Source organism: Malaclemys terrapin, chromosome 3 (genome assembly GCF_027887155.1).
Source record: "Malaclemys terrapin pileata isolate rMalTer1 chromosome 3, rMalTer1.hap1, whole genome shotgun sequence".
NCBI lineage: Eukaryota > Metazoa > Chordata > Testudines > Emydidae > Malaclemys > Malaclemys terrapin.
The window spans coordinates 59,277,619-59,302,881 of record NC_071507.1 but is presented as its reverse complement, the minus strand read 5'-3'; the positions used below and the strand labels follow the sequence as shown (position 1 = coordinate 59,302,881).

Below are 25,263 nucleotides of genomic sequence, written 5' to 3'. Positions count from 1 at the left end.
GCCGGTCGCTTCAGGTCCCTTTCACCAGCCACAAAACAGTCAATAAAGAAGAGCTTCTGTCTGTGGGGCAGGAAGAAGATGCCGAGGCTTGAGTTGGGAAGAAGGTTTCAGGTCGTTTCCCAGTGACCCTTCAGGGCAATTGAAGAGCAGAGAAGGTAGATGAGAGAGGAGTCTGGTTCAGTCCACCTTCTTTGGGAGGCTCATAGTCCTCAAAGACCAGGAGGAGAGACAGAAGTGTGTGCGCGTGAAGTGAAGAAGTTCAGGCTCACTTGTCTACTCATCACACTACGGGCACCTTAAATAAAATCAGAGTAGAGAACACTTCAAAGGAAGGCATAGCTTTCGAAAATGGGTTTGTTCTGCAGTTAGTCCCTGCTGTCCTATAGTGAGTCCTGGTCACCAAGTCTCTGGGAACTGCCCTTCCCAGAAAGTCCTATAAGAACCTTGGCCACCAAGGGAAGCTGATACATGGTTTTGGTCAGCTCGGTATTTTTCAGCATGTTAAGGGACAATAAAGGATAAGGTTGTGTGGTAGAAACAACTCCCCAAGGCAAGTTTCTTAGGTTAGGATTTTCACAAGAGCCTAAGGGAAGTACTCCCAATGGGAGCCTTACCCTTATGGCTGTCCCTAAAATAGGCACATCAGTTATTTCTCTGCCATGTGAGAGTACTAACTAGGGCCTTTAAAGTAATTTGGAGATGAAAAGCTTTAAAAAGGTCTATTCTAGACATGCCTGTGCAGAGCTTCCATTAGCCATATCCAGAGTCACACAAGCCCTTTGAGAGGAGAACAGACTCACTAAGCATCTTTGGGTTTTGAGTCCTGGTTAATTCTCCATTACTAGTGGACAATGACAACTACAGGGAGCTGGTTGCAGCTCTCTTATCCTCAGCTGTCCTGCAGAAGCTAGAGCTGCAGGGAAGGGCTACTCAGCTGCTGGCATAAGCTCCCTAACCTGACTCCAGTGGAGGATCAGGACTAGTGCCAATCTGCTCCCGCATGCCCCTTCCTGCCCCCTGACTCAACCCTTTCCTTTTCCTTACGCTGGGGTCTGGAGGGCAGCTGATGTCAGAGATGGTTATGCTGCCTCTGCCAGCATCACACCTGTGGAGATTCTCCTAAGGGGGAATTCTCCACGGTCAGTTTCTGGCCCTCAGTGGACTAGGGAATCTGGCTCTGAGACAGCACGGAGCATGCTTCTGCTGAACATCAAATTAGCGTTGGTTCCCGTTTTTGTGTGGCGAGTACAGCTGACTGACTCCAGGGATCCCACTCATCATGTCGTTTCTCTGTGTTTCTTGGCATCCCTCGCTCAATGGGAATTTGGCAGGCCTGTGTTCCAATGGTGAACTCAATAGTTAAGAGACAATATAAGGACTCTTATTCAACTGCCTCCAACTGGGATGCAACCTTTCTGTACTGCTAGGCAACCTCTACTGCAGGCACTTCCTCCTGGAGGCCATTCAGGCTTCTGAATAGACCTGTGTTCCTGGGGATATACACACGCATGTGCACTGCACCATAATGCACTCAGTTCTGCTCTCATATTGGTTTTAAACCAGTGTAACTCTGTTGATGGAGTTACTCCTGATTTACGATGGAGTGAGATCAGAATCTGGCCCAATGCCTGAAAGCTAGGATGATCCTGCACAACTAATGATGATCAGCATTTGTTTGACTAGTGAATTGGGGTGAAAATCTGTCTGAGTCCCTCCTCCTTTAGAAGTTGATGCACTTCCTATCTCCTATTCTGCCTCCTGGATGAATCTCCCCACCAGTTCAGCGCTAGTGGGTTAGGCTGGGCTGTTGCCTAATATACTTGGTTTATTCTGTGGGTGTTGGCTAGAGAGAAGAGGAAGAAAAAACAGGGCATTGATTATTTTTTCTGTCTGGTTACTTGCAGAAAGAGATGGGCTCAACTGAGGACCTATACTTGTCCACACGGAAGGTTAAAGAGCTTTCTGTTATTGATGGCCGAAGGGCTCAGAATTGCGTCATTCTCCTCTCCAAGTAAGTGTAGTAGCTATGAACTCACGGTGTATAGCATGGTTAATGTGCATAGAGGCAAAGATAGACCCAACACACGGACACCCAAATACGCACTGAGCTCAACCATGGACACCTGCATGTGCACACAGATGCAGATGTATCCACACCCAGATGAGCGCTTGCCTACATGGAATTGCATCCACTCCTGGAGACCCGAATGTATTTACAGGTTTGCAAACACACCTGGCCATCCAAAACACAGGCACTCCACAGATCTATATTGAAACACAGGCAAGTAGATAGACTCTCAACTGCCATAAACGCACACAAACAAGTGTATGTGGGGAATGTGGCCACTGTGCAGTCAACAGTACGTGGGCTGTCCCATAATGGTGCACACTGTGCACCATATATGTCATTTGGCAGCAGTTTTTCTGTCACATTCTTCTCTGCATATTGCTCTGAGAAACCCTTTGGGAGCACACCAGACTCCTGAAGGATGCTGGCAGATCCAATACATTTTTCTTCAGCCCCTCCCCCCCACCAACTTTTTTTGTTTTGTTTCATTATTATTGCCTTTGTGGGGAAGGCAGCGAATGTGAGAGACACTCAGGAGACACTTTAGATATTAAGTGCCAGCAGATGTTTTTGCATCCTCCGTATCCTCCTGCAATGACCTGTGTGTCCTCATATGCTGTGTATCTGGGCTATATGCACACCTTGCATGTCCTTTGCCAACCATTCTCGGCTAGGCTGCAGGTCTGTTGCTAAACAACAGGTCTGGTTCAGTTCTAAGCTCTGCAGAAGAAGACTCCCCTTGCTACCGGAGAGGAGTGTCAACAACTGGGGTGGAGACAGCTTTTGAGGCGGCACTCAGAAAAAATCATTCCATTGCTCAGCAGGAAGTGCAGATTAATAAGCGTTGGATTCCTCACCCCCACCCCACCCTACCCCCCAGCAAGCTAACCGTTAAAAGCAAAGCTGCAGCCAGACCAGCAGAAATGGAGCCCGTTCTTTCCATTGTTTGGTGAAACCTACTGAGGTTCTCATTAAGTTACTTATGTGACATTAGTCGGCATGTCAGCGAGACACCCTGGGGCCCAGATTAGCTCTCCTAAGCACGTGGAATGTATCTTATATCTATGGGAGAGGATCTCAGGGTGAAAGCCTGTTACCTGGGTTGTCAACAAGATATTTGGGTTGTTTGCGCATCTTTCTTTTTCATACATTTAAGTTAACTGTAACCTGGTCAAAGGAACCAGGGTAAAGCTCTAGGGACTGAATTTGTGTCTCTGTCCAAAGAACAAGAACACCTTGGGCACTAGCTTGTTCTGCCCTGATCATATGCCTCAGACCTGACTTGGGGAAATTCTCTGAAAGAGTGAGAGCGGAGGTCATTCTCCAGGCCTTGTCTTTTTTCCAACTGCTAGCAAATGGGCCTTGGGGAGTGGTTCTGAGATGTGGACACTTGTATTCTAGGACTTAGGCTGAGCGCCATCAGCTCATTTCACATGGTCCACCAAGCCATCATCAAATGAGCATGACTTTGAGTATCGGGGGTAGTCGTGTTAGTCTGTATCTACAAAAACAACAAGGAGTCTGATGGCACCTTAAAGACTAACAGATTTATTTGGGCATAAGCTTTCGTGGGTAAAAACCTCACTTCTTCGGATGCATAGAGTGAAAGTTACAGATGCAGGCATTATATACTGACACATGGAGAGCAGGAAGTTACTTCGCAAGTGGAGATCCAGTGTTGACAGGGCCAATTCAATCAGGGTGGATGTAGTCCACTCCCAATAATAGATGAGGAGGTGTCAATTCCAGGAGAGGAAAAGCTGCTTCTGTAATGAGCCAGCCACCCCAAGTCCCTATTCAAGCCCAGATTAATGGTGTTGAATTTGCAAATTAATTTTAGTTCTGCTGTTTCTCTTTGAAGTCTGTTTCTGAAGTTTTTTTGTTCAATGATAGCGACTTTTAAATCTGTAATAGAATGACCAGGGAGATTGAAGTGTTCACTTACTGGCTTATGTATGTTACCATTCCTGATGTCCGATTTGTGTCCATTTATTCTTTTGCGGAGGGACTGTCCGGTTTGGCCAGTGTACATGGCAGAGGGGCATTGCTGGCACATGATGGCATATATAACATTAGTGGATGTGTAGGTGAATGAGCCCTTGATGGTGTGGCTGATGTGGTTGGGTCCTCTGATGGTGTTGCCAGAGTAGATATGGGGACAGAGTAGGCAACGAGGTTTGCTACAGGGATTGGTTCCTGGGTTGGTGTTTCTGTGGTGTGTAGTTGCTGGTGAGTATTTGCTTCAGGTTGGGGGGTTGTCTGTAAGCGAGGACTGGCCTGCCTCCCAAGGTCTTTGGGACTTTGAGTAGCTACTGATCTAGTTTGGATTCAAAATGGGGACTTGTTCCCCATTATCAACATCTCAAGATAAGTGGTGCCCACAGCAAATGACATTCTGACCCCATTGTCTTAATAGAGAAGCAAAGGACTGAATGGAAAATGGAGAATGAACTCTCATTTCTTTCTTTGAGGAGGTTAGATTTGAGTCTAATGGATAGAGCAGTAGCGAGGGATACTTGCGGTGTTTTCTGTGCAACTAGGAAACACCCATCTCCAGGGCTATCAACCCAGCATTTTCCATGTGCATTAAATAGCCTATAAAATAAAAATTTTATAACGTACAATGGGCGCTTTCCCTGAGTAAAGGCGGAGTAAGGACCTAACAATGTGCCCCAAAATTGTTGTTTTATTTAGAATTCACAGCTCCATAATCCTCTCCCAACCTCACAATACCCATTTAAGACAAAAGAAGCAAAAATCTTTGGGCAAAAGGTTCCTTTAAATTCATGCCTTTCTGTTCCTCGGGCTATAGTCAGATTTACTTCCAAGTGCAGTATGTGGCTTTTTCGGGTTGATTGCAGACAATAATTACAAGGGATTTTATCATGTCTTTGCTGTTTCCTTCCTTCCCTCCCAGCCTCCACCAAGCCTTTGAAAGTGAAATTCTCCAATCAGGGAAGGGGATCAGCATCCATGAGCATGTTGCTTTCCCTGCCCTCTTTGAAATGCATCTTATGCGCACGCAGGCGTACGCAATAAGTGTTCGTTTGTTTTTGTTTTTAAAAAGATGCTAAGCAAACAGAGTGCATTTGTGCAATCCTAAAATCCAAAGTTGCAGATCCAACTCAGGTTGCTGTAGTACTTTCCAACAGCTGTTTCCAATTGACTGTAAGTGTGCATACATCCCTGTAGTTTATTCCCCCCTTTGTTTACACTAAACTGTCGTGTCCTTTAAAGTAAAATAGCTGTATGAGGTTTTTCCAACTGCTCGAATGATTTTGTTTTACTAACACTGTGTTAGAAAGGGTCAGGCAGAGCTCATATTTCATAGGGACCAACAAGCCAAAACCTAGCTGGAGTGGGAAATAGCCATCTCTCTCATATTTAACAAGACTGTGGCAGAAAGGATTAACTGGGATAAATTAAAGGGGATGAAAATTGCAATGCTAGTTGATTTCTGTTGACGAGGAAATTAGTTGGTAAATGTCTTTCAGTGTCACCTTCCTCCTCATCCTCTTCCTCGTGAAAACCTTTCCCCCCCCCCCGGCCATTTACCATCACTGAAACCTTGGGGTTTTCTCCAGTGCAGTGGGTGCAATACTCATGTTGTGGAGCCTGATGAGTCTAGATCCAAGCCCTAGTCCATGTCAGGTAGTTATAAGCCAACTGCGAAGGGCTCAGATAAGCATCCAAAACGCTGCTCTGAATGTTTCACAAGGTCAGTTTCTCTCTCAATACCTCCAGTACATCCCGTTTGAGCCCAACCCAAAATGTCTACCCAAATGTCTACCCTGTAATTTTTAGCACCACAGACTACGCCCTGCGAGCCCAAGTCAGCTGTCTCAGGCCAGCTATGGCCATGTAGCACATCTTTTATTGCAGTGTAGACGTACTCTAGGGTTGGGTATCACATCAGTCTGCCACATGGTACTGCCTTCTCAGCACTTCCAACCCCTTCAGTCCAGACATGAAGGGGACTGGGTATGGAACCACTCCCACAGAGCACTCCTAGCCCCTGCCATGGCAACCGCATCACCTAGCAGTGATGGCAGCATCTCTCTTCACCTCTAGCAGGCTGTGCTGGCAGCTGTGAGAGAAGGTCGCTCTGGAAGGTTGTGTAGTCACTCCCTGCTGGGAGAAGCAGTAGCAAGACTAACTCAACCCCTCTGCATGCTTCACTTAGGATCAGCCTAAGTGTGAAAGGGAGCCAAAAGTTTTCTCCTTATCCCTCCCACACAGGGTAGTGAGCATCTCTCTCCTTGAGCAGGAATAGGTGGGGTTACCATCTTCCTGGAATGAAGTAATTAACCTCTGTCTGGAGATAGCTCGTTGGAGCCCAGTTATAGAGGAGTGACATTTCTCTGTAAGCAAAGTGAAGTGAAGGCAATTAGGACTTTCTCTCCATGTAACTGGGAGGGTTCGTCTGCACACACAAGTTGCACTGGCTTAACAAAAGATATGATGTTAATTGGTGCAGCTGTGTGTGAGAACACTTGTAAACAGGCTTATATCAGTGTATCAGTTTAGCTTACTCTTGTGTATTATAGGGATAGCTCAGGGGATCAGTCATGGGATGTGGCCACCAGTTCAAATTCAGCCAGGTTTGGCAGTGAATAGCATGCACTATTATCGAATGGCAGTTTGGTGACTGTTGTGGGGGAGAGGGAGTCATTCCATTTCCTTTAAGACAAATATCCGCATCCCAAAAACATACCATGTGCCAGCCTTGGCTGGTAGTTTCAGTAAAGGCCAAGATCATATGGCACATGAGCTTCCTTCTTACCCTACAGCCATCTCTCTAGGTCAGGATTCAATGGGGCATGTGAGAATGTGTGTGTGGAGGAGGAGTTCAGTGCTGCTATACCTATTCTGTGAGTAAAAAGGGCTTGTCAGTCTCCGGGGCTGCCAATCCCAGTTCCTGTCACAAGAACCACGAGAATCCTTTTTGAAAAGGTAAATGATCTTGGTTAAAGATGAGAGATTTCTTTTCCCAGGGAGAGAGGAAGAGTGGGAATGACATCATCTTGGTAGGAAAAGTTAGCATACTTTGAATAACTTCATGGTACTCTGGCAGTAGGTGACTGCACTTCTTTGAAAGCTGAGCAAGACCTAACAGTACTTGCCCAGGAGTGGAGCAGTAAACTGAGTTGCTCTTTCCTTTTCTGGAGAGAGTTGGCGGCTGAATGATGGGTATACTGTGTTGGTCTTGCAGCGGAGGGGGAAGGGGTAACACCAGCTTGAATCAATGGATATCTTTAAGGAAGAAAAATGAAAGTGTTGGATGTCTGTAAGGGAGATTGATGCGAAACGACGGCATGTCTCCCGGGCATGTTCTGAGTCAGGCAGACGTCTTTCTCTGAGAGGACCAAACAATAAGCCACTTGATGTCTGCAAGTGAAGCTGGCGTTAAATCAGCCGAGGTGTCCAGGGGAGATTAGTGATGAATTACTCTGCAGAGTCAATAGGGATTATTTATGTGTCCAGAGGGGATAGAGGGAGGGAAGCTAAGTACCATATTAGAAGCTATTTAGTAATTGTTCAACTTTAATGCCACTAGAAGAAGCCACAAGCAGTTGGGTCTCCTTGCTCCATCACCATGCGGGGAGGGATGGGCAAGGAGAAGAGGGTGGGATTCCTTCCACGGCTCTTTAGGTCCTTTTCCATCTGATCAAGGCTGGGGCAGGATTGAATGCAGGTTTGGGCACTGTCTGCACTATAGATGAAGCCTATTGTAGCTGAAGAAGAGGGTGCTGCATTCCCTTTTAAGTCACATGTCACCAGCTGGGTTTGTGGCCAAGATCTCTGTTGTCAGTGAAGATATATGAAGCAGAGAGGATGCAGCTGGAATTACACATGCCATTTGGAGTCTGGAGGACTGTGGCAGTTGGATAAATAATCTTTGGCTCTGGAGAGTTGGTAAGAAAGTCACTGATGTTGGAGAATAACTCTCCAATGTTGAGCTGTAATTTCTACAGTGTCACTTTTTGGGCCATAAATACACTTTAATTTGGTGTCTGTACCACACGCCAGGGAAACCTCTATTCAGTCTTGAATGGAAAGATTTTACGCATCTGCTTTAGGTTCCTGTTTAATCAGTTCACCTGTTTCTGTTTAAATGCAACACATCTGTTTCACGTTACTGTTGGAGATTTTCAGATCTTCTACAGGGCTGATTGGGAGTTTCGAAAATATAACGAGAATCGTTTGATTAACAACCTTCGGGCCAGTTGTTCAGCTGGCTTCTAACTGTGGGAATCCATGTTTGTGCTGTTGACGTTTCAAGTGTTACAAGCAGTTACTGCCCCAACAGAAAAATAAACCCCATTTTGATGAGACCCTTCTATCAGATTTAATAGGATCTGTAATAGTCTGGGATGCCCACTTGCAGTCTTCATGACCCCGTTACAGGCTTGCAAGTGACCAAGCTCAACTGTCTCCTTGCAGATAATTGGGCAAGCTTTATGGTACTCTCTAATATGGACTGGGTCAACCAAGCCAGATATTTTCCTGCTCGTGGTTGGGCACAGATGCATCCAAAAAATCAGTGTTTATGTAGCTGTCTCTCATTTTGGGGCTCTCAAATAGTTTTGAACAAAAGATGCATGAAGTGATTTTGATGCTGGTGAAAGGTGCCAGGTCGATGGAGTTGGAAACTGAAGTCTTCAGTTAGGCCACAGAACAGATTAGTGACCAGCAGCAACATGAGCTTCTCCCACTGTCTTTGCCAATGTACCTCAAACCTGTCTGTTCAGTTTTGGGCCCCTTGTTGAAACTGATGCCAGTTGGAGAGGATGATCTACGTAACGAATGCTATGTTTTTCCATATCCTCTCAGCCTGAATTGTTTCTATTTTAGGTCAGGGTGAAAATCAGAGTAAAGACAAAGTTAGATTTCCATGTGAGAGCACGGTGTGCGTGTCTCCTCTGTAAAGTCTGCAGGATCTCTGCCTCACAATATGGCACCTTCCTCCTGCAGAGAGCAGTCTCCTAGAAATGTAAAGGTGCAGTCCCAAGAAAAACAAAACCACAACATTTATGTAGCCACAATGTGTATGCATCTGCTAAGAAGTAGGCAAAGACCCACCAAATCATTTCACATTAGGCTCTTCAGCCATTAGATTGTAACCGGTTTTGATCACTAGCAAGTTCATAGACTCACAGATTTTAAGACTGATAGATTTTGAGGGCAGAAGGGGTCAGACCATTAGATCATCTAGTCTGATCTCTAGTTTAATTCAGGCCATAGAATTTCACCCAGTTCCCCCTGTGTTGAGTTGAGCTTGAGTCAGCCTGGTAACCTAGAAGTAAAATGTTTTTTTCCAACCTTTCATTTCCGAGCCTTTTAATCCTCTCATCTCTAACTGTGACTCAACTGTATGCCTTGTATGGAAATCTAGTTTCCTTACCTTTTGTGCTGGCAGTTGGCCCTGTGCACCATTTCTACTATAGCTTCATTTCTAAAACAGACTGGATGAATAGTTGGGAACAGCATAGCTGAAGCTAGTTAGGAAGCATAATTTTTAAAAAGCTTTTGAATGTCTGCTGATTCATATTTTAGTTCCCAGCTGTTTATTATATTGGGCAACATTAAAATGATTTAAATTTCTCAGATTTAGTAATATTTCCTGTCTGTAAAAATAAAGCATTTACATTTGCTTTTGAATAGTTCCAAAAACGTGATCCTATCCAAATGGCAATAGCAGCATAAAATGTTACCGTGATGTTTCTCAGCACTGAAGACAAAAACATTCTGCTGCATTCATCAACCCCATGACTCATTTATTTTTGTTTTTCCCCCTCTACTAAATGTTAAGTAATGCATTGATTGGGGAAAGTCCATGGAGACTGAAGTCCTTTCTGCACAAAAGCTTCTCCTCCCCCCTCCCACTCCTCACTTTGCCTTGCCTTGCCTGTAAGCTTCACCCCGATGTAGAGACTTTCTTTGGGAGTAAGATGGCAGTTCCCTTTGTGGTCCATTCCATCTCGGAACAACCAATGAGGATGTCAAATATGGTGTGTGGACTTTGTAATATGGACAGCAGTTCACTAAGAACTGGATTGTGGACCACCAAGCCCATTTCAGAAAAGGCAGCTGGCAGCCATTAGATGGTAACAAGTTTTGATTGCTGCTGGTCTGCATTGGATTTGAACTGGTGACCTAGAGGTGAAAAGACACTTTGATCAATTCACTGAGCCCTGCTTGTTTTGCTATAACTGATTGCCTAATTAACTGCAGACCTCTAAAGAAGAGGGCAGAGGCTGGTGAGAGGAGGATGATAATTTTACCACCTTGACCGTCTGGCACAGGAGCTCCTATCTTGAAGTGACTAGCACTGCTGAGGGGTATAACTCACTACTTGCCTAAATTCATGCTGTCAATTCCCTTTTCAGCTGTGAATGCTGGCACAGTGAATTTCTCAAGCAAAACCAATACACTTGTACAAAACAAACCTATTCCCTGATCCAGAAGGGAAGGTTCAACACCATTACTCAGTGGCCAGGAGATGCTTTAATATTCCCAGAGGTGAAGCTTAGGTTCATAGTTGGATTCAATGGTATGTAGATTCAGGGTGTGAAGAGTAAAAGTGTTTGAAAAGGAAGGTGTCTGTGATGAGGGAAGATAAAAGGAATTCTGATCTATGAGGAGCCAATTGTTGTTGTTGTTGTTGTTCTTCTTCTTCTCCTGCTTTTGATGCGACTTCGATTAGCTGAAGAGGGGAAAAAAAAGTATGATCTGGAAAATCTTTGTACACCAGAATTGATTAGATCATCTTAACGAAGGCGACTGACTTCTTTAGACTAGCAAAGCTGGGGGGGAGGAGGAGAGGGAGGAGGAGAAGTGTCATAGGAGGACCTGTGTTGAAGCTGTCAATGTGGCCTTTTATGCCTTGTGCTTTCTGGGTGGCTTTTTGTATTCCTCAAATTACTAATGGGGCAGTATTAACACTATTGAAAGGTTGAAGCTGTCCAATGACGAAATCAAACGGGCGATCTTGAAGATGGATGAACAAGAAGACTTGGCCAAAGATATGCTGGAGCAGGTGAGAAGAATCACAATTACTTCTTACAATGGTTGGTCTAAGGATAATGGGCCAGTTTCTTCTCTTGGAGCAGCTCATTGGGCCCATTTAAGACCTAGGATAAGTGGATGCAGCTCAGTCAACTTCACTGGAAATGCCTCCGCTTATAGTAGGTCTGAATTTGGCCCTGAGACATAATTGTGCTCATGTAAAAGAGAATTTTGCCCAGTGTGCCAAATGCATACCTGGTGACTTTGATGGAGTCACACCTGGAAGAGTTTGGTTCAGTAAGTTTTTCTATTACATTATCACTTCAGTTTCCTGATCTAGAGAATGTGTGGTTATGATTTTTTATTAGTAATAGTTTTTCTTTCTCTTCATTTCTACTTTCCCTCTACTTCTGCTCTCCTATTAAACCCACTTCTCCTTTTTTTTGTTGGCTATTCTCCTTTACTTCATTTCTGGTTTAGTGATTAGAGCAGCAAACTGGAGACCTTGGGTCTATTACCAATTCTGCTGTTGGTTCACTCTTTGCCTGAGCTTTCCTGTCTGTGAAATGGGGGTAATGATGCTTACCCATATTTGGATAGTGCTTAGAGATCCTTGCATTAAAAAGTGCAAAGTCGTCAGCTTCTTCTTCTTCTTTATTATTCTGATCCCTCTATAGGAGATGGTCCCTTTGTATGCTCGACCTTAATGTTTAATTGTATACACAAAAATTTACAAGCCTGTGCCCGGCTCCCCTGATGTGTCAGAGAGATTCAGCTGCTCTGCATCTCAATATCAGATTGTTGGTTTCTTTAGATAAAATATTAGAGCAATGATAAAAAGCAGATCCACTGCTTGGTGTTTCTCGCAGGCAATTTGCTCCCCGTGAATGTGGGCCGGGGTGTGTGCATGACAATATTTATAACCAGATTGAAGCATGACTCCCACCAGATATGTCAAAAATCTGTCAAAGTATGCGCTTTTAAGGTCAGCACATGAATAGCAGCCTGTGTCAGGCACATATAAAGTGGCTTAGATATTGTTTATTGTTTCTGCAGAGCAGGGCAGGAGAGGAGAGAGATAGCTGGGGCTTTGTGTGGTACTGTAGGGTGAGTGGAATAGATAATCTCCACTTGGAGGGGCAGATTCTACTCACTTACATCAATGTAAATCTGCTGTGGGAGTGCAAGAAGTTCTTTGTAGGTTTACACTGGTGTAACTAAGAGCAGAATTCAGTCACTTGAGGGAATCAGAGCTGCTCTTCCTCACAGTAGCACAACGATTCACTCACTCTTGCACGCGGTCTCACTCTCCATCTGCGTGGGTGTATCTCTCTCTCTGGATCCCTCATGCTTGTTTTTGATTTGCCTCTGTGGTTCTAGCTGCTGAAGTTTGTTCCTGAGAAGAGCGATATCGACCTGCTGGAGGAACATAAACACGAAATTGACCGCATGGCCCGGGCTGATCGATTTCTCTATGAAATGAGCAGGTCTGTGTAACATGCTGAGAAAATGCCCTGGGGGCTTCTTGGGAGCTGCTGTAATTGTGATAGAAAATGGATAATGTGACATTGATGGAAAACAATCAAGATATTGTGGGCCAGATTCTGCACTGATTTATGCCTTGGGGCTCCCAGATATCCACAATGTGAAGACATTTCAAGTCATTATATAAGCATTTCTCGGTGGTAAGAACTCTCTCTGGGCGCCATTTAGGGGGAATCTCTGAATTGACCAGAACATGTTTGTTCCACCCATCCAACACTGTTCACATACACAGATGTTCATATCTGTCTTTCAACTGCTGGATCTCCTAGTTGGGACTCATCACACACACCTTTTCCATCTGTCTGTCACATTTTCCCCCGCCTCCCCACACTGGGATCTGTCCCTTTCCCTATCCCAACCTGACACCTCTCCTGGGTGGGACCCCTTTTCCATTTACCCCATTTGGAGTCTACTATAAAAATGCATCTTTCTGAAAGAGATTGGAAACTAACCATATCTCATGGGCAACTGGTAGAAGTACAAACCCTATGTCCTTATGCTATACTCCTCAGTCTGAGTATTAGCACCTGTCACTGACAGACAGACATTTGGAGCAATAGGACTTTATGTGCTGCAGGCTGCTTCAGTAATCCCACCTCTGGATCAGTTTTGTGTATAAAATGAACTGTGTCTGTGCTGAATCTGTGTTTGAGCGTTGCCGTCATAGGTACCCCGAGCTTCATGGTGTCCCTCTGCTTCCCCTTATGTAGGATCGATCACTACCAGCAGCGGCTGCAGGCGTTATTCTTTAAGAAGAAGTTCCCAGAGAGGCTGGCAGAATGCAAGCCTAAAGTGGAAGGTACGGCAAAGGCCTCTGCAGGGAGTCGGTGAGGGGCAGGGAATGTCTGAGAGATTTACCCACATGCCGTGTTTGTAGAGAGTCAGTCAGTACAAGGCAAGACCACCAGCTAATGTTGTCATTACATGCGAAGGTTCAATAAAGATGTTACTGCAGAATGTGTCCTAACTGCTACCCTCTACCTTACCCTGTGCCACGGAGCCACCAACGCTGTGTGCTCTTTTTTTAAAGGCAGACTTTCTTCACAGCCCCAACCCCTGTAATTCCCCGTCAGGTGTGGCTGTAACAGCAGATACACATAGTCCCTAGTGCTCTTCTGTAAATGTGCCCTTTTTGAGGAGGGTAAGATAGGATTCATTCAGGTATTTAAACTACTCCTAGGACCCCTCCGTGGATATTACAGTGAGCACGTGAGCATGTTCCATTCAGCATTTTCAAATGACATTGCCCTGGTTGAGGCCGTGATCGGCCCCAGGATTGGACGCTTTGAGACTGGGGATCCCTGGGGCTGTGCTTTGGAATGCTTAGAATCAGAGGATAAATGCCTTCAGAAAAGCTGCTGTGATGTAACCTTGGGTCATCTTTTACTTCTTTTCAAGCCATTCTTCTGGCCTCCAAAGAGCTCACCCGCAGCAAGCGCTTGAAGCAGCTCTTGGAGGTTGTCCTGGCTTTTGGCAATTACATGAACAAGGGCCAAAGGGGAAGTGCGTATGGCTTCAAAGTCTCCAGCCTGAACAAAATTGCAGACACTAAATCCAGCATAGACAGGTAGGCTTGAAAGTCCCCAAGCAAATGAAAGCTACCATGTTGCATCTTGCTTCCTGGGGTGACATACTGTAGAGAATTTCAAATGATGCCTTACCTTTTACATTTCAATGGTGCTTTCACTCTGCAGGAACCTGAAGTGCTTTAGAAGCAATTAATACAGCACTGCAATTCAGTCACATCTTGGGTGGAACTCGTCAGCTGTTTAACTGCATGCAGCAACGCTACCTGTATTTAATATCCTTTCTTTTGCAAAAAGAGACATGGAATCTTTAGCAGCCACAAGAAGCCAGGGCCACAATTTTTACTTCTCATCCAAAACGCAGTGCTTGGGGTGGCAGATTCTAAGGGGTGGCTTCCCCCTTTCCCCCCCGCTCCCTCCCCCGCTAGCCGGGGCGCGCACTCCACTGCCCAGGGCACGTCTGCAGCACAAGGAGTCCCCCTGCACCCTGGCTCCAGCTGCCCTGCACAGTTTTTTGTTTTTTGTTTTTTTTGCTTCGCCACTCCGTCCGCCTCGCAGGTTTTTTTGTCTTGGGGCGCAAAAAAGCCAGAGCTGGCCCTGATTCCGGAGCATAGATTCTGTACTGACTCAGAGGAAAGAGTGCCACCTACTGAATCAGTAATACCCTGCAGCACTTTAGGTTCTCCTTGGATGTCTCCCACGCCAGTACCTCTCCTCCCCCACCCCTTTGCCGGGATCTAATGAGACAACAGTTTCAGGGGGAATGGCTTCAGGCTGTCACAGAATGAGTAACTGCCATAAGAAGTCACTTGGAATTAATCCCTATCTTAAAGACATTAAACCAATAAACCTGAACTTTATTTTAACTACTGCTATGTGCTTCCTATATACACATTCTGAGGTTACTCATCCCCTATGTAGCTACTGCCTAGATAGTTTTTTCCTTTGGCCTGGATGAGCCTGAGTGTCCATATCTGAAATGGCATCCCTAAGTCCCAGCTCCCTTTAGTTCTTGGAAGGAATGATTCTTGGGAGAATAGTCTCTTTTAATTGGTGATATTTTCATTTCATTAACAGAGTTGCTGACTCATTATGTGAAGTTCACCTCATTTGACGTACCAGATTCCATCACCAAACCCTTTGCAATGGCTGGCATTACCCCCCACCATCTTTCCTTTCTCATCTGTGTCCTTTTTATTTTAGGAATATTACACTGTTGCACTACTTAATTATGATCTTTGAGAAGAACTACACAGATATCCTAGACATGCAGTCTGAGCTGCAGCATCTTCCGGAAGCAGCAAAAGTCAAGTAAGTCCAATGCTACTGTCGGTCTTGCATCTTGATTCAAAGTCCGTTGAAGTTAAAGGAAAAATTTCCATTGACTTCAGTGGGCTTTCAATCAGGCATTTAGTTGCTTATAGATTTGCTCTGCTGCTGTATTCCCAAGTAAGGACTAGCTCCTCAGCTGGTGTTAATTGCCTTGGTTCCATTGACAGCCATGCTGACTTACCCCAGGTGAGGATCAGCCTAGTCATTTGTGAAATCATTGAGAGTTTTATGCAAACCTGTCCTGCTTGATACTCCTGAACTAGTCACCATAACTAGACTGTTTGTTTGTAATTCATTACTTGTGCTGTGTGATTGGTAACCTACATTATATAATGTTCCATGCTGGATATTTGGAGGTTGTTTAAAAAAAACATAAAAAACAAAACAAAACCCAGCAAATAAGTCCTGGGCTGTTTAAGCCATTTTCAAGATGGTCATGCAAACCTTTGTACAGACACACTTTTGCACAAGGGTTTAGGACACTTTCACTTTTCACTAAAGTTTTTGTTATAAACAAAGACGTTCCTGTGGATATTTGTGGAAAGCGAATAAAAAGGTTTCAACTACCTTCAAAACTATTTTGGAGTTTTTCCAAAGCACTGTCTCAGAATACCTGTGTGCAGTATTTGCCCAGCCATTGTTCCTTGTATGAAGAGCTGGCTTGGTCTGGTACTTCTACAGCCTGTGAAAAGCTAGGAAAAAATGAACGCAGGTTATAAAGAGAGAAGTTCTGTGCTCCAAGCTCTCACATAAACATAAATTAGCACCAGTACTGTGTTTTCAAATGTGGACACTTCTTCACTAAGGAATTGGTTGAGAGTTTGAGAAACAATTTTTCACTCACTAGTAACCTGCAACCAATTTCTAGCCAGTGATCTAGAGGTGACAGACTTCATCTCCTAGTGGTAATGAAAAGTACTCTGACTTTTGTATGCTAAGGAGATATCCAGTACAATACTACAGTTTAGGAGTTTGTCTGTTAGTGATCTTTAGGGTAAGATTGTGCTAACCTACGATGTTAGCTCATATGGGCTCCTATGTGATGAAATAGTCAACAACAGTATTTAGATAGTGCATGATAAAAGGATAGGTTAGTAATAAGTTTGTCCCTAATGGGATTCTGTAGTTAAGTGAGAGAGAAAATGGGTGTGAAACTGATTTGAGACCATTGTGATGTGTGTGCTGAAGCTGAGTTCTCTGCCTGTGAATCAGGCAATTATTACAAACCAGCCCTGGGGCTAGTACTCCATGCTAGAGTTCTGGGTTGAGTTCACGGGCCGGTATCTTGCATCCTGTGACAGATGTTCTGAGTTTAAACCTTTTTCTCCTCTCCATAAATACCATGGGATCTTTAATCTGACCACAAGTAGTTAGGACCTGGGTTTTACATCACATACAAAAGGCAGCACAGAGCCTTTCCCCCAGTCCCCAGCATCTGGCATGGCTGGTGCCAGAGGCAGGATCCCAGACTTGATGGACCAGTGGTCTGTTCTGCTACAGCAGTTCCTGTATTCCTGTGTAACACTGCCCTTTTTGTTTTAACTGCTGCGTCTGTCTCCCTTGCAGCCTGATGGAGCTGGAGAAGGAAGTTAACAACATAAAGACTGGATTGAAAGCCGTTGAGGTTGTAAGTATGTCAAGATTTCCAAATCTCCACACTAAAAATGTTCCACTTGGGATCTGGGACACTATATTTTCTACGAGAGAAGAAGGGGGCTTTTCTTTTCTCATTAAGCACAATGTGTTCGCCGGGAAAAATAAATAAAAGCTGGTCCTGCTAAGCTTGTGCTGATGATCCTAGCAGACTTCGGCCTTAACAAAAGGCTCGTTTGATCTTGGACCGCAGAGCGAGACACAGTTTGACAAATGGCGTAGACACCAAAAAATGAAATAAACCTCTCTTTGCTTTGTGCGGAGGAATCACTGGTTGCTTAGCAGGTGTCTCACATGCCCCCCTGGGGCAGGAGTAAACAGGTGGGGAATACAGTATACGTTAGGCAATGATAACCTGCCCCATCTGCCAGCAACACAAGCAGCTGCTGGCTGAGAGAAGAAAGACATGGACTAGATAAAGGGGACCCAGGATGAAACATTACACAAAGAAGCTGTAAGACAACATGCAATGGCATTTCTTCCCACTGCTGCTGAAAGTCCCCAGAGCTGGACTTCTGCTGCCTTTGTTTCCTCAGCTGTTGGTTAACTTTTGCAGAGCATTCTTGCAAAACAGATGAATGCATGGTGGTGTATTTGGATGAAACAGCCCTCCGACCCAAGGTATTACATCATAGGCGCTAAAGCTGAGGCATTGGTATAAATGATCCCTGGGTTCAGCTTTTCATGTCAGCACATGGGTCCTCCACCTAGAAATCTCCAAAATAAATAAATAAATAAACAATACCTACCCACCATGAGGGCATTTGCAGAATGAGTAGAATTCAGGAGGCAGCTAACAAGTGGTATTCATTGAGGTGGCATATTTATTAAGGAAGGGGGTGGGAAGGATAAGGAGCTTGGGATTTGGAGGTTCGATAGAGTATACAGCAAAAAGAAATAAAGGAATAATTCAACAGCAAACCCAAATTACATAGTTGCAAATAACTCTCCCTCAACCAGGGTCACTTTGCAAGGAAATCAATGTGATTTAACATGAGCCTCTTCAAATTCCTTATGGAGAAACCAGAGAGCAAGGCCATCCCTTTCATTTCAACTTGTAGAATTCTGTAGACTGGTTCAGAAAACCTGTGTAAAGGATCCCATTCTCTATTCATTTCTGTAGGTTTGTAGAGTAATTTCTATAGAACCCAGTTTCTTTCATCAAAGCTAGCTCTGGTATGTCTGCAGTCACACCTCCCTATTGCAGTGTAGACATACCCTCTGTCATCCTGAGGCAGCATGGTGTAGTGGGAGGCGGTGTGGTCTGTTGGACTGAGTTTAGGGCTTGGAGCCAGGAATTCCTGTTTTTTTAATCTTGGCTCTGCCACTGACTTTCTGTGTGGCCTTCAACGAGTCACTTAACTTCTCTACCTCCCATTTGTGAAATGAGGATTATAACTCTTACCTACCACAGGGTGTTCGGAGGGTTAGCTAGCTAATGTTTGCATAGAGCTTTGAAAATGTAAAGTCCTATGTAAGTGCCAAGTCTTACTGTTGTTATATCCTCCCTTGCCTAAGTTCATCTAACAGCTGCATGGCTGCATATTCCCCCTTCCTTCTCCCTGGATTTGCAAGCCATGAATCCTACACTGACTGTGTCCTCTGCTGACTGTGGGACATGAGGGCAATCATGGCATTAAATAGAGGTAAAAGACAGCATTTGAGATGTTTGAAATGCAATGAGACCCTTGCTCTGTTTAGCTATCAGTGACCTTTTCAGTCCTGGTTATCAGTGTAAGGCTGGTTGGCACTAACTTCCCACCCTTTTGGTGCTGTTATCTTTAGGATAGCTTGGCTTTGTTTTAAAATCTATCAATGAAATGCTAGTGGAAGGTGCCAGACTGGCATCCTGGAGACCTAATGGAGCTACTCAACCGGTGCAATAACTAGCCATAGAAGTGCAAGCTTCCCCCACATGACCCTGCCAGTGTGCCTTCACCCTAGCCTGTAGAGACCCTCTCTCTCTAGTCATGAGAGCAGAGCTCAGTCTCCATTGCCAATTCATTTTTTGGTCTCTGACTTGAGATTGCCAACAAAGGGGCCAACTGGTGGCAACCGTGATGTCTGTGATTCGGACACCTCTCTGGTAGGAACTTGAATGAGACCCATCTCTTATTTCTTATGCATCATCAAACAGCCTGCAGAGGGTAATGACTTTTAGCCCCTTTTTCACTTGGGCTGGATTCGAACTGGAGATCAGGGAGGAGGAGGGCTCTGTGTCCTATTACTGGTCCCCAGAGCCATCCTACTAACTTCAGTGAGTCGTCATCAGTTCCTCCTGGATTAAAAGATTCAGACCCAGTGTGGATTATTGAGTCAGGAGGAAGCACTAGTAACAGAGGCTGCTGCTATGGGTGGGTGTTCGGAGGTCAGAAGCACCCATAAAAGGAACACTGACATGGGATTTGTGGTTTGAAGGGAGCCCCACCTATGGCTGATTTAGGCAATTCCCTCCTTGAAATGCAGGCACCTACTTTGTTTGGTTTTCTATTTGTGGGTTTCAGAGTATTCTATTTGTGGGTTGTTTGCCCTCTTGTCCTTCCATCCGCTTCTCCTCTGCTTTCTCATATGTAGACTTCTGGGGCAAAATCTCCTTCCCATTAAGTCACCTTTGCCCCAACCCCCCCACCCCTTGCATGATGCTTTCAGTCTGGGCTGCCTACACCTTCCAGTCTCACTCCTTTCACATTTTTTGGCACTTAAAATGCAACACTAAAGCAACAATAGAAGATCATTGTCAGGTGTGGGGGAGAACGTGCAACTTTTGATCAACTTCCAAAGTGTTCTCACCACAATCCTGGCTCCTCTGGTTGAGAAGATTTTTCAAGGCCCCATAAGCATAGAAGACTAAAAATAGTTTTGCAGTCAGCTGCTCTTAAAGATACTTATAACCCTTCACTTCCCCAGGTTTGTGGTGTGATTTTAAAAATGGAACACAGCCCTTTATTGTTCAGTCCAGCTTTTGGAAATCACACATCGGAAATCACACATCCAGCCACTGCTTATCATGCAGGATACATTGGAGATTAAATTTTTAAGCTTCAATTGGCATTTCTGAGCCTCCATCAATAAGCAGCCGTGGTGCTGAAAAAGTGCCCAAGGGAGATAGTATGCATATGCAAACTCTTGTGCTGAAGACTGGGGATTGGTTTCCATCCAGCTGAAGTGGTGGCTCAGCCGTCAGAAGGAGAGCTTTCATGTCTAAGCACGTACATTTTGATGAAATACTCCATAATTAAGTTTTTCTTCTGACTGTGAAACCAGTACCCCAGTTATATGGGAAATGCTTCCCTGCTTCTGACACTGAGTTCCCCTCCTCTTGCTATTGGTGACACAGGAGTTAGCTGGATTGATCACATCCTTTATCTATCGATCCAAGAAACATATATGGCCCCCATCACTGTAGTGCCTGACCACCTCAGGATCTTTAATGTATTTATCTTCTCAACACCCCTGGGAGGCAAGGTAGTGCTATTATCCCCATTTTACAGCTGGGGAACTAAGGCACGGAGAGGCTAAGTGACTTGCTCAAGGTCACATGGGGGAAGTCTGTGGCAGAGCAGGGACTTAAATGACGGTCTCCCAAGTCCTAGGCTAGTGCTCTAACCAGTGGGTCAGCAAATTTCCCTGACGATCATTCTTTTGAGCAGATTTTTTAAACAAAATCCTTCACCTCTGATGATAGAAATACTGCGGTATCCCAGAGTAAAAGCCCAAATCCTGGCACCTCGGTTGTATTTTGTAAAACTTTTAAAAATAAGACCAAGGCAACACCTAAGACTGTATTTACTCTACCACATGGCCTGACAACTCCGTGTCTGAACACTAACAAGGCTTTGCTCTTCTATAACATCTTTAATACAAAGATCTCAAAGTATTTTGCAAATATTAATTGGGGACAAATGCTGGCAAGCCTCAAAATGCCCCTGTGAGCTGGGGGCAATGCAGCCCTTCCTCGCTGCTGTAGAACCAGTGTGGTTCAGCAGCTCTCTGGAAGATACTTTCTGCCATCAGCCCAGCTCCAGAACAGGGCAGCTTCCTGAAAGGCTTTCCCTGTGATTCTCAATACCACTGCACTATTAAATAAACCAGCATTTACTTGTAGTTACCACACAGTGTTATCTGAGTTCCAGTTATTTCCCATTCTAAGTATAAGGAAAACCGTAGTGTCTCAGCTATGTGGCACTTAGATACTAAAGGTGTCTTAGAAATACAATAAATTAGATGGATAGTAAGGAACTCTTTTTTGTTACTATTGCAGGATCCAGGAGACGACAAGTAAGATTTGCCTCCATCTCATGGCGATTCTGCCTTTGAGTAGGTGAAAGCAGAGGTTGGGGGTGGCTCTGAACTGTAGCTGCTGATTTGTATATTGGAGGAGAGATTGTGCTCTGTGTTAACCAGAACAACTGGACTTACCCAGCCCCATTCTTCCTCACTGAGGAGCCATTGCTGGCTGCCACTCAACGCTTCTGACTTCTTCTCTTCCAGGAACTGGACTACCAGAAGAGACGCATGCGGGAAGCAGGGGACAGGTTTGTGCCTGTCATGAGTGACTTCATCACTGTGGCCAGTTTCAGCTTCTCGGAGCTAGACGACCTTCTGAACGAGGCTAGGGACAAGGTAGGGAAAGTTCCTGAAAGTGCTTGACTGGAACCTGCAGCTTTCAGATCCACCTTCTGTGGCTCACTACTGACTCTGACAGCTAGGAAGCTCATTTCTTCTGCTTCCTTAGGATCCCGATGAGTGGGTTAAGTGAGAGCAAGGGGTAAACTGTGTACCCCGTATTTCTCTGTGTAAGAGGAGGGAGGGAAACCCCCTAACCAGCAGACACAGCTACTTCTTTCCTTCCCCCGTGTCATGCATCTTTTTCCCAGTGAAAAGTACCAGAATGGCAGCCCTGGGAACTGAAGTCCTCTACTCCCTAGAGGTGGGCCATGGTGGTAGCACTCAGGCATGGCTTAAGTCTAGGCTAGGCCTCAGGTTCCTGGATGAATCTGGGGCAGAGTCTGAACCTTGCAAGCAGCTCTGGAGAGATTTTGGCCGTCTTTGGTCAGTATCTCCTGGAGAACAGAAACCTGTCTCTGGAGCCAAAATGGAAGTAGCTGATTAAGATGCTGGGACCCTAATGAGGGCAGGGTGAGGCAGGAGGCAACATCCTGACATTCAAAGAGTTTCAGATTAAAGGTGGTGATTTTGGTCTATCTATCCCATTCACTGAACAGATACAACCCAGATCCCCTCCTAGGTTCTGCCCATTGAATCTTTTTCTTCTCTAGAGCTTATTGATGAGGATGGTGTGTATGGGGGAAAATGGCAATGGTGGTTTTTGTGACATGGTGTTAGGAAATACTGTTATTGGGAGTTCTGTCTTTTGGGTGAGAGATCAGAAGCACAATCTCTCTTGGTTCTTAAAGATCCCACAGCATGTTTTTCAAGAATAGGGTTGTTAGATCTGGTCTCCTGGCAAAACTTAGCTAAATTCTGCTGATGTAACAGTGGAAGATATATACATCTGCAAGAAACGTTGGGATCCTTCACGTTGAAAAATACCATAAATGTATCAATATTCAGTTGTTATTGTCATCAGCTCGCATTTGCTTCTTTGAAAAAATCTAGTAAGGGAAGTGTAGACCTCTGAAGAGGTGCCAGCTCTTTGCTGATGACTAGAAGCTGGCATTAATCCCTCCGTCTTCTGGTTGAATGGGAAAGAACATGTATGAAAAGCTCATAAGGATATCAAAATATTTAAAAGAGAACAAGTCCTAAAATAAACAGCATGTAATGGCAAAGCTGTCCTGGTTGGCTGGTATGTTAAAAGCAGTTGGCTGTCCAAAGCGAACAAGTTATTTCCTTTGGACCAGTTCGTTTCCATTGCTGGTGTCAGTAGCTTGCAGTGAGAGATGTGAGGGGACAAGCTGAACTGTGAATAAAATATCAGTAATTGGGTTGCCAGGCTTCCTGGTTTTCAAAAGACAAGCATGATGCTGGAGGAGGATCAGGACAATACAGTGTCTTGTCACCATGCTGTGCCATCGCTCTGACATAACATTCCATCACAATGGGGATGACTTGGCTTTTCAAAGTTGCAGCGTTTACCTCACCGCACACACCACAGAAATCACAACAAGAGCTGGTTGGTTATTATGGCAAAAATTGAACAAAAGTCCTCATTTGGCTCTGATAGTAAGGGGAGGGTGGCTTATGTTCCAGAACCTCCACTTCTGTTGAAGTATGGCTTGCCTAAGAGAACTCCCATTCTGTGGAGTATTTTGGACCTCTGGCTTTTATTCTTGTCTGGGATCAAAAAACTGCAGATGTACAAAAAAGTGAAGAAAAGAGCGGCTGGGGGGAAGGCAAGAGGTAAGCAGACATTTTAACCATCAAGAAGACTCTGGTTCAGTTCAGTATAAATTTTGAGTATGAGTTTGGGGTCGGTTCCTACAGTATTCAAACCATTTTACCTATCATTATAAAAATGTCCTTTGTCCTCCCCCTCTTATACCTGCTGTAGCACAGAAGAGGTACATTCAGTTGACTTGCACTGACTGGCACAAGGCGGTTTATCTTGGGGTCAATAATGGGCTAAACACATAAAATCATTCACTCTGAGGCACCGATACATTTCCTTGATCAGGCCAGGGCAGGAAAAAGGGGATCCTGTTGCTTTAAGGATAATTGGAGTGTCTCCCTGCAGCCGGACCAATATGTCTGGAACTTGTTGCACACGTTTTTTGACATTTGCCAACATAAAGCATTTAACAAGAGAAGTTTTATTTTAATGACTATAACATACTTAGGAAACCTCTCCCCCATTCCCTATTACCTTCTCCTAACACACCCCTACTATTCTTGAACATATGCCTTTCCAGCTTCTGCTGAATCTAGAGCTTTGGTTCTCCCACTGGCATTGAGCTGCCTTGGACTCCTGAAAGAGAACTCTCTGTCCTTACCAGTACTGTGCTATTTCTCATGTTCGCTTCTTTACCCCCCCCCCCCCACTCCTTTTTCAAAACGGGAAATTCTCAACAAACCAGATGTGTTTCCCAGAGCCCATAACAGCTCCCATGCTCAATGGGCTCTCTGTGTTTGCTGAATCGTGAGCTCTATCCCTGCCATGGAAACTGCTGCTACAACTGCCCAGCAAAAGTAGGACACAACACACAGAGATCTCACTATCCTGTTCCTTTTGATTTCTAGAAATGAAATGGGGAGAGGGGGGGAAAGACTTGGGGGGGAAAAAATCCTAATGAGCCTTGGAAGAAATGGTCTGGCTCACTGATTTTAATAATGAAGTCCTGGTTTTAACAGCTGGGATTGAATATCGTTCTAAATATAGTACTGGCTAATTGATTGCCTGGCGTTAGGCAGAGCCATCTTTCCTGAGCTTGGATTTAAAACAATACAAAGTATCTTTTCAAACCTGAGAAATGATTTTTAGGTGTCGTTAGTGCTGGCAAAATGTGCTCTGTATTTATTGAGATTTATATAAGAAATCCACTCCAAAAGAGCCCTACAAACCTTTTCTCCTCTCTGCTTCTCTAATATACATTGATAAAAGACAACTCCAGTAGACAAATCAGCAGAGGGCCAACCAGCAATGATCCAGTAGTAAAAGCTCCTACTGAAGTCTTCCCATTTCCTCACTGCTAAGGGATGCAAAGGGCCTTACAGCCTGGCCTGGACTGGAGGGCAATAGACTCAAGCTATGTGGGACTAAAGGCATGGAACAAGTTCTAAAGCTGAAGGTCCTTTGTGGAGAACATCCTGCTCACCGCCTTCGCTCTCTTACAGCAATGGGGCTGCCGCTCAATACTTCCACTGAACCCAGCATGGAATGGAGGGAGAGGGAGAGGCAGTCTCTCAGATAGATCCTAGGCCAAACTACCACCTTAAATTTTACCCATAACATAGAAGATAGCTGACCAGAGCTATCTATTTACCCATGGAGCGGGTATAACACAGGTAGTGCAGCTTCCCCCCCTCCTCCCACAGCCCCACCAGTGCACCTCAGAGCCACCACATCTCGTGTTGGGAGGGAGAGTTCAGTCTCACACGGCCCATGCAGTCTTTGGCTTCTTTGCTTAGACAGACGACGACAGGACCAGTTGATGCCAATTATCCCAGTGA

General features: G+C 44.8%; 1 protein-coding gene across 6 annotated transcripts in view; it reads left to right on the top strand.

The window, feature by feature from the left end:
- The window catches only part of DAAM2 (dishevelled associated activator of morphogenesis 2), a 243,644-nt gene that overhangs the window by 199,033 nt on the left and 19,348 nt on the right, over positions 1 to 25,263 (top strand). For all 6 annotated transcript variants that reach the window (XM_054022484.1, XM_054022485.1, XM_054022487.1 and 3 more), the window contains 8 exons: positions 1,905 to 2,011; positions 11,024 to 11,108; positions 12,458 to 12,564; positions 13,333 to 13,421; positions 14,021 to 14,189; positions 15,352 to 15,459; positions 17,047 to 17,107; positions 21,625 to 21,756. In XM_054022484.1, the coding sequence (XP_053878459.1) occupies positions 1,905 to 2,011; positions 11,024 to 11,108; positions 12,458 to 12,564; positions 13,333 to 13,421; positions 14,021 to 14,189; positions 15,352 to 15,459; positions 17,047 to 17,107; positions 21,625 to 21,756 (858 nt within the window). The remainder of the gene's footprint in view (positions 1 to 1,904; positions 2,012 to 11,023; positions 11,109 to 12,457; positions 12,565 to 13,332; positions 13,422 to 14,020; positions 14,190 to 15,351; positions 15,460 to 17,046; positions 17,108 to 21,624; positions 21,757 to 25,263) is intronic.